This window comes from Sturnira hondurensis, unplaced genomic scaffold, assembly GCF_014824575.4.
Source record: "Sturnira hondurensis isolate 20B ecotype Veracruz unplaced genomic scaffold, ASM1482457v3 Scaffold0008723, whole genome shotgun sequence".
Classification (NCBI taxonomy): domain Eukaryota; kingdom Metazoa; phylum Chordata; class Mammalia; order Chiroptera; family Phyllostomidae; genus Sturnira; species Sturnira hondurensis.
Window position 1 is genome coordinate 5,156,929 of NW_028081354.1, and position 7,709 is coordinate 5,164,637.

The window sequence follows — 7,709 nt, forward strand, 5'->3', positions numbered from 1 at the left end:
ACATCAATGTGTATGTGTCTTTCTCTCCCTCCCTTCCCCTCTCTCTACAATCAATAAGCATGTCCTCAGGTGAGGATTTTTTTAAAAAGAAGAAGCAGCAGCAAAGGCAGAATACAAACTTTTTCAGATTTGCAAGGACCCAGGAAATTATCTTCCAGTCATCCTTTCTTGGAAAGTTGTTAGAGGATGTGCTTCATCAAAATGAGGGACTAAAGCAAGAGAGCCAGGCTCAGGATCCAGGCAAGAACAGGAGCCTAGGGATCCAGAGGATCCTGGGTATCACTGAAGGAACACTCAGGGCACGTTGGAACAGGGAGAATGGGATTGTCATAGGGCTCCACATGCCTTTGAAAACTTAAAATATCTTAGCAGGTTAACAAACCACCTGTGACATCTGGCCAGCTTCTCTGAATACACCTTAGAGAACAGGAGCTTCATCCCATCCAGGAGAGTCCAGACAGTGGGCTGGAGGAATAAACTGTGTCTGTGTTATTTCCTCTAATTTTAGACTTTAAAAATCTCTGCACCATTAGCTGGTGGGGTAACCCCGGAAACTGAATTGGGTCTGCCCAACTCTGGGTCCCTGGTCCAATTCTGTCCAATGACAGGCTTAGATATCCTTTGGGAAGCTTTCTCCTACTGCTACCCCCTTGCCAGCTGCAACAAGCACCATCTACCAGGACTTCACCGTCACTGCAGGTGACCTCCTGTCCTTTAATGCCTTGTACACTCCTGCACCCAGCATGGGGCCTACCATACACAGTGGGCTCAGTAAATTAGCCCCTAGGCTCTCTGGAACTGAATCATCAGAGGAAGGAGGTATGGAGACAGCTCCCTGCCCCAAGAATCTTCCTTTGGGGGTAGGAGGAACTCCCGATGGGGCAGGGCTGGCTAACCTGGAGGAAGTAAGACCTAGTGAGTATGTGCTGGGTTTAGGAGCAGAGGTAGAGACTTTTCCTGTAGCCCTGCTTGGAGGCCCTGGGCTGTGGGCCTCCCGGCTTTCAGTTCGCTAGCCTGCCTTCCTGGAGGAGGAAAGGGGAAGAGAAATCCCCTCGGGAGTGGGTTTTTAGTCAATTGCACTGTCATAATGGAAACAGCACAGGATTGGACATCAGGATACTTCCTCTGCATAGGCCTCAGAGCTCCCGTTATGAGATGGAAATAACAGACCTGCACAGGGAGTCTGGCTTAAGTGACAGAGGGTGACAAAGCATTCTGTTAACATGCAGATGTGAACACGGACACTGCCACAGACCCTACAGTGACAGCTAGCCAGGGGCTCAGGCTGCAACATCTTGCCTCCAACCCAGATGAAATTCTTTCACTTACTTTAGTCCCAGGTCTGAACTCTGACCAGTTGGAGCTTTGGGGGGACCACGGATTACTACTGCCTGTCAGTCACTCACACTAGTGAGGATCCTGCTTTCTGCCCAGAGAGGAGAGACTGGCCTAAGGGTGCGAGTGGTGTGCCAGAATGAATAAAGCCATCTTAAGGTGAAGAGTCGCCAGGCTGAACGGGTGAGGAATTGAGGCCACCTGAGGGGAACACTGGGCTCTGAGACTCTTACTCAATGGCCAGTCTCACACCTCTAAGAACATCCTGTTCCCATCTTACCCTTGCATAAGGTCCGGGCCCAGCAGGAGAGGGTCTGATGCTCTGCTGTAGACACAGATCCATCCAGGAGGCCCAAGGTGTGCTCTGACCCCTACTGGGCCTCCTTGGGTGGGGAGGGGGGACATTTCCCTCTCCGATGCTCATGCCCCACACATGTAGGTGAACGATCAGCCTGCTCAGGATACTGGGTGACACGGGGCAAGCTACTTCCCTCTCCAGGCTACAATTTTCTGGCTTGCAAAGTGGGACTGGTAACAGCGTTTACTCCTTACGGTTGTTAGGAGGCTGGACAAGCCCGACGGCACCAGGCCGCGCGCGCGCACACACTCAGCAGAGAGACTGGGGTTTGGGGGAGTCGCCGCCCCGCCCCTGTCCGCCCCGCCCCGTGGCACGCTTCCTGCCCCGGGGGCCGGCGGTCGGGTGGTGTCCGGTCCAGCTCTCCCACCCAGCTCTCTGCGGGCAGCCCCCTGTCACCGCAGCACCATGTCCGCCGGCTGGTTCCGGCGCCGCTTCCTGCCGGGAGGTCCACTCCCCGCGCCGCGGCCCCCCAGGCCGCGCGCCAGCCCCGTGCTCTACCGGCGGCCCCGCTTCCTGCGCGGCTCGGTCTCCGGCCCCGGCACAACCGACGCCCGACGCCGCCCGGAAGCCCGACCGGTGCGCTGCCCAGCGCGGGGCCGCGAGCTGCCCTGGAACGCAGGCTACGCAGAGTGAGTGTCCGCCCCCCACACCCCGACAGCGATCCCCCTTCCGACACTCCCCACTCCCGCGACCCCTGTACCGGGACTCCAGACCCCAGACCCTTGTTGATCCAGCCTGGGGAACTGCGCTGAGCTAGAAAATGGGTTAAACTGAGTGAGTGACCACTCTCCCCCAACCTCGTGGATAATTCTTTGTTGTCAACTCTGAATTCTTGACAGAGCCCCCCTATCCCACCTCTGACTTTTCTTTGGGACTCCAGCCTCCCTTAGAGAGAATTGCAAGTTGGGAAGGACCTACACCCCGAGAGCTTCCAACGGGAGACCGGGACACTGGTTAGAGTGCTGGAATTCCGGGCTTTGCAGATAACCACCACATCCCTCACTCCACTGCCCACCCACCCCCACTCCACCATACACACACATACACACACTCCACCCTTTCCCCCTCTCCGTGTGTCATGGCCTATGCAGTATGGGACAGGGATGCTTGGGGAATAGGCAAGGAAGCCCCAGATCTCCCCAGGCAGCCCCACCCTTACTTTCCAGGCCAGGTGGGCAGGCGGGCAGGCTCCAGAGGGCCTGAGCCCTGAGTTTTGCCTTCAGAGAAAGGCAAAAATAGGAAATAACAAATCCCACTGCCTCAAGGCCCAGAAGGCCAGGAGGTCACTGAACAGTTGGGAAACTTCACCATCTTTGTCCAGGTATAAGGAGTGTGGAGGCTACTGCCCCAGAAGAAGGGCTCCTCCTCCTGTGCACCAGCTCTGGTCTCTGTGCCCACAGGGACATGGGTGTGTCCCTGAAGGGTCACTGATCACTTCCTGGCCTCAGGATCATCAACGCAGAGAAATCTGAGTTCAATGAGGATCAGGCCGCCTGTGGGAAGCTGTGCATCCGGCGATGTGAGTTTGGGGCTGAAGAGGACCAAGAGTGGGTGACCTTGTGCCCAGAAGAGGTAAGAGCAACTGGGTCTTAGCCGCTCTTACAGGCCAGAACTGGGGCCAGGACTTCAGGCTGAAGTTCTTGCCCTAGTGCCCTATGCTGGGCCAGGGGTCAACTGGGGAAGCCAAGACGAACCTGACACCAACCCTTTCCTGTACAGTTCCTGACGGGTCATTACTGGGCACTGTTTGATGGGCACGGCGGTCCAGCTGCAGCCATCCTGGCTGCCAACACCCTGCACTCCTGCCTGCGGCGGCAGTTGGAGGCCATAGCAGAGAGCTTGGTGGCCACTCAGCCCCCCATGCACCTTAGTGGCCACTGTGTCTGTCCCAGTGATCCCCAATTTGTGGAGGAAAAGGGCATTAGGACAGAAGACTTGGTGATTGGAGCTCTGGAGAGTGCCTTCCAGGAATGTGTAAGTTAAGTGTGGCCTTTGACTGAGAAAGGAATGAAGGTTTTTGTTACCAGGGCCCTGAGGGATTCTGGGTTGTGAGGCATTTCTGTACACAGTGGTGGTCACCCTTAATGTTTGAAATGGCAAGACAAGATTGGATTGGTTTGTTCTTTACTAGCAACCATCATTGTCATCATAAACCCTCTCATTTATCCAGTGCCTACTATGCGCTATGTGCTTTTGCCTGTATCGTCTCATTGCACACCCTGTTGTTCCTTGGTGCAGGGGCTGGTTCCCCTTCCTCACTGTTTTGAAAAGGACTTCCTCCCTCCCAAGGGTTACATCCAGATCTGATGATTGCGTCCTGGAGTCATAGCTAGACTTTGGGCTGGGCTTGTTGGTGGGGAAATGAACTACAGGGTGGGGATCGGGGACAGAGTGATATTGTGGTAGCAAAAGCAGCAGCTAAAGTGACCTCGGTTTGCTCCAGGATGAGGTGATCGGGCGGGAGCTGGAGGCCTCAGGCCAGGAGGGCGGCTGCACAGCCCTGGTGGCTGTGTCCCTGCAGGGAAAGCTGTATGTGGCCAATGCTGGAGATAGCAGGTGAGTGAGATTTGAAGAGTGGGGCAGGTGGGCGGGCAGGCACCAGGGGCAGTGGGGACAGCGAAAGGGGCTGTGAGTGGAAGGATGGAAATGAGGCTTGACTGGCTGAGCTATTTGTATACCTGGCGTGTATGGAGCATTGAGTGGACAGCAGATGCCAGGGAGGGCACAAGTCCCTTCACATCGGAAGGAACTGAGCCTTTACCCTGCAGACAGTAATGGAGGGCTTTGAACAAGGGATTGACATGGGCAGAGCTGGCACCTGGTGGTTGGAGGAGGGACCAGCAGGAGACAGGCCACACCACAGACCTCTCCCTCTCCTCCGCAATCCCATCCAGGGCTATCTTGGTGCAGAGAGATGAAGTACGGCCTCTGAGCTCTGAGTTCACCCCAGAGACTGAGCGACAGCGCATCCAGCAGCTGGTAGGTGCCCTTGGCAGAGGCTGTGGAGCCCCAACTCCTTGGTCCAGGGCCACCAGAGAGAACCTGATCTGAGTATGGCATCCCTACCCCAGGCCTTTGTCTATCCTGAGCTTCTGGCTGGTGAATTCACCCGTCTGGAGTTCCCTCGGAGACTGAAGGGGGATGACTTGGGGCAGAAGGTTTTGTTCAGGGATCACCACATGAGCGGCTGGTGAGCAAGGTGGGGGTGGAAGGATATAGTGGGGAGAACCATGGGGCACAAGCCCATCTGTGTGGCCCGGGACAGTCCCCTTCCGCCGGAGCAGGGTGGGCCCTGTGTTGAGGTGGAAAGTAGGGCCTGAGTTGATGCTGTCTGCTCCTGGTAGGAGTTACAAGTGCGTGGAGAAGTCGGACCTCAAGTACCCACTGATCCATGGACAGGGCAGGCAGGTCAGTGAATGGCCCCTCTTCAGTAATCCCTCTTCAGTTACCCCCTGCAGAGGTAGGAGCTTCTTTGTCTTGTGGCTATGGCTGGTGTCTTGGGGACTGCTCCAAGGCCCAGGGTGCTTGAAGGCCAAAGTCCACCTCTATGCTTTACTTGTGCATTTGCTGGGGTTATTTGCTGTCACCTCACATCTCCCTTGTCCCCAGGCTCGATTATTGGGAACACTGGCCGTCTCCCGGGGCCTGGGAGACCATCAGCTCAGAGTCTTGGACACAAACATTCAGCTCAAGCCTTTCTTGCTCTCTGTCCCACAGGTGAGAGGGCAATAGCCCACCTCAGCTTCCATCTGCCCAGAAAGGCAGTGAGGCTGGTGGGAGCTGGGAAGGGAACACTGAGGGATCCTCAGACTTAATTTTACAGGTGACAGTGCTGGATATGAACCAGTTGGAGCTGCAGGAGGAGGATGTGGTTGTCATGGCAACTGATGGGCTCTGGGATGTCCTGTCCAATGAACAGGTGGCACGAATAGTGCGGAGCTTCCTCCCTGGCAATCAAGAGGACCCACATAGGTACTGTAACTTCTGGGGACCTGTCTGGGTGTGGGTGCCAGCAGCAACACCAAGTCAAGTTATGGCTGAGAAGGCAGCGCTGACGATGAGCTCAGCTAAGGGCAGGTGGTCAGGATTAGTGTGCTCTCAAGGTTCCTGAGGTGGATGTGATCGTGGGTCCCATAAATCTCTGGGCCCAGACTCCTGTGATGCACTCTGTAGCCCTCCCAGGCTTGTGGTTTGCCTGGCCCCACAGTTGAATTGCTTGGGTCCCCAAGTGTCTAGCCCAGTGTTGAGTTCTCTAAGGGCTGGCCTTGCCTCTTTGCCGTGGCCCTAGGAGTACATCTGCAGGATGGTCCCCACAGGTTCTCAGAGCTGGCCCAAACGCTGATACACAGCACACAGGGGAAGGACAACGGTCTCACAGAAGGGCAGGTGTCCTACGACGACATCTCTGTGTTCGTGATTCCCCTGAACAGCCAGGGCCAAAGGAACAGTGGCCACTGAGGATTCTGACACCGCACCCCTGAACCACTCAGGACCAGGTGAAGTTTGGGCATCTCCCCACTGTGGACAATAGCAGGCCTGCCTGCCCCGCCACCAGACACAACCCAGAGCTTTTGTCCTCCATCCCAACCTGTGTCAAGGGGAACGTTTATACCAGGCAGTCAAAGCTGATGAGTGCAGAGAACCCAGCTCCCCGGGTTCCTCCTTTGGCAGGCAGGGAAAGTGCTTATGTCAATAACGTCCTTCTGACAGGCTGTTTATAACTTAGAACATCCACAGGAGGCTCTTCAGAGAGTATCCTTAGCAGTCTAATATACTATTCCCAAGTGGGGACAGCTAGACTAAGGGCATTGACCAAGGATACCGGGAGGGTCAGATAGCCTGTGTTTGGATCCAAGTCTCCATTCCATGAATGTCAGAGTATCTACTTAACAATGCCAAAACTCATCCAGGGAAACATGGGAAGTCGTGGGCAACCTCATTTGCTGAACGGCTAGCCATCCTGAAGCAGGTCCTGAGGCTAAAGTTGGAGAAAAGGGGCAAGAGGAGCCCCAGTTGGCTGAGTGGGGAATTCCCTACAATTGATCCTGCCTCTGGACTTGCATACCAATTGCTCCTTCCAGGCCCTAGCTCCACCCTAGGTTGATGCCCTAATAATGCCTTTGTTCTGTTGCTCCCCATCTCCTCCCTATGATTGATTAAATGTTTGTGTGCAGAAAAGCACTTGTGAATTGTGAGTTGCTGTACAGCTTGGCATTACAGTATACCTTTTGCTCTTCTGCTTTGCACAGAATCAGTCTTAGCTCTACCTTGCAAGCTTATAGTCAGCACCATGTTTTTTCTGTGGCCTCCCTGGTTCCTAGCTTGGGGTGAGCCCCAATGAGATGATTGTTTCCTGAGGAACAGAAAGGTCACCACAGCCCTCTGGGAGTTCTGGGCTTGAGGTGCCAAAAAAACTGCCTTTTAACTTGTTTTTGAATACAAAGCTCCAGGGCTTGCATTTTGATGAGCAGCTTAGTTCCTCACCTTCCCCACAAGACTATTTCACCATCTAGCACTTGCCAAGGCTCAAGTGCTTGGAAAGTGTTTATTCATTTACAAAGTAATCACTTTCATGACCTCAGCCTTACTCAATTTCTCCCTGATTCACTACTTTAGTTTACAGTTGAGATTAGTTCTTACCAGGTTAACTGACAGTCCTAGATTGCAGCTAGGGAGGACAAGGACCAGTAGGCCCCAGAATTGATGGTAAACTCATTGAGGAGACACTCTCAGGTGCCCTTTCCTACCCTTACTTTATTCGGTACATTCTTTAGGAAAGAGATAGAAAAAAACTACAATTTCTCATTTTTCAGTCACATTCCACAGCCCAGCACTAGTGGACCTACACCTGTCCACAGCTGGATTCTGACAAACTATGGTCAGCCCCAGCAGCCCTGACAGCCTGCCCAGGACTCCCCTGGTTAGGCAACTAGCAAACACAGGAGTATGCCCAAACAGCCTGCAGGAGTTTCACTTCCTCTTTCCTCAGCCATCTCCCCACACCTCCCCCAAAAGC

General features: G+C 54.4%; 1 protein-coding gene across 2 annotated transcripts; it reads left to right on the forward strand.

The window, feature by feature from the left end:
- Nucleotides 1-1,993: 1,993 nt before the first annotated feature.
- PPM1M (protein phosphatase, Mg2+/Mn2+ dependent 1M) lies at nucleotides 1,994-6,871 on the forward strand. Of its 2 annotated transcripts, XM_037055713.1 has the most exons (10): nucleotides 1,996-2,322; nucleotides 3,142-3,265; nucleotides 3,413-3,667; nucleotides 4,137-4,249; nucleotides 4,588-4,672; nucleotides 4,765-4,883; nucleotides 5,038-5,101; nucleotides 5,303-5,410; nucleotides 5,517-5,665; nucleotides 6,010-6,871. In XM_037055713.1, exons 1-10 carry the CDS (start codon nucleotides 2,099-2,101, stop codon nucleotides 6,149-6,151), a joined length of 1,383 nt encoding a protein of 460 aa, XP_036911608.1. In that variant the 5' UTR covers nucleotides 1,996-2,098; the 3' UTR covers nucleotides 6,152-6,871. The 2 variants fall into 2 exon arrangements, with proteins under 2 accessions (XP_036911609.1, XP_036911608.1); XM_037055714.1 differs by lacking the exon at nucleotides 5,303-5,410 and having other exon boundaries at nucleotides 1,994-2,322.
- Nucleotides 6,872-7,709: the final 838 nt, after the last annotated feature.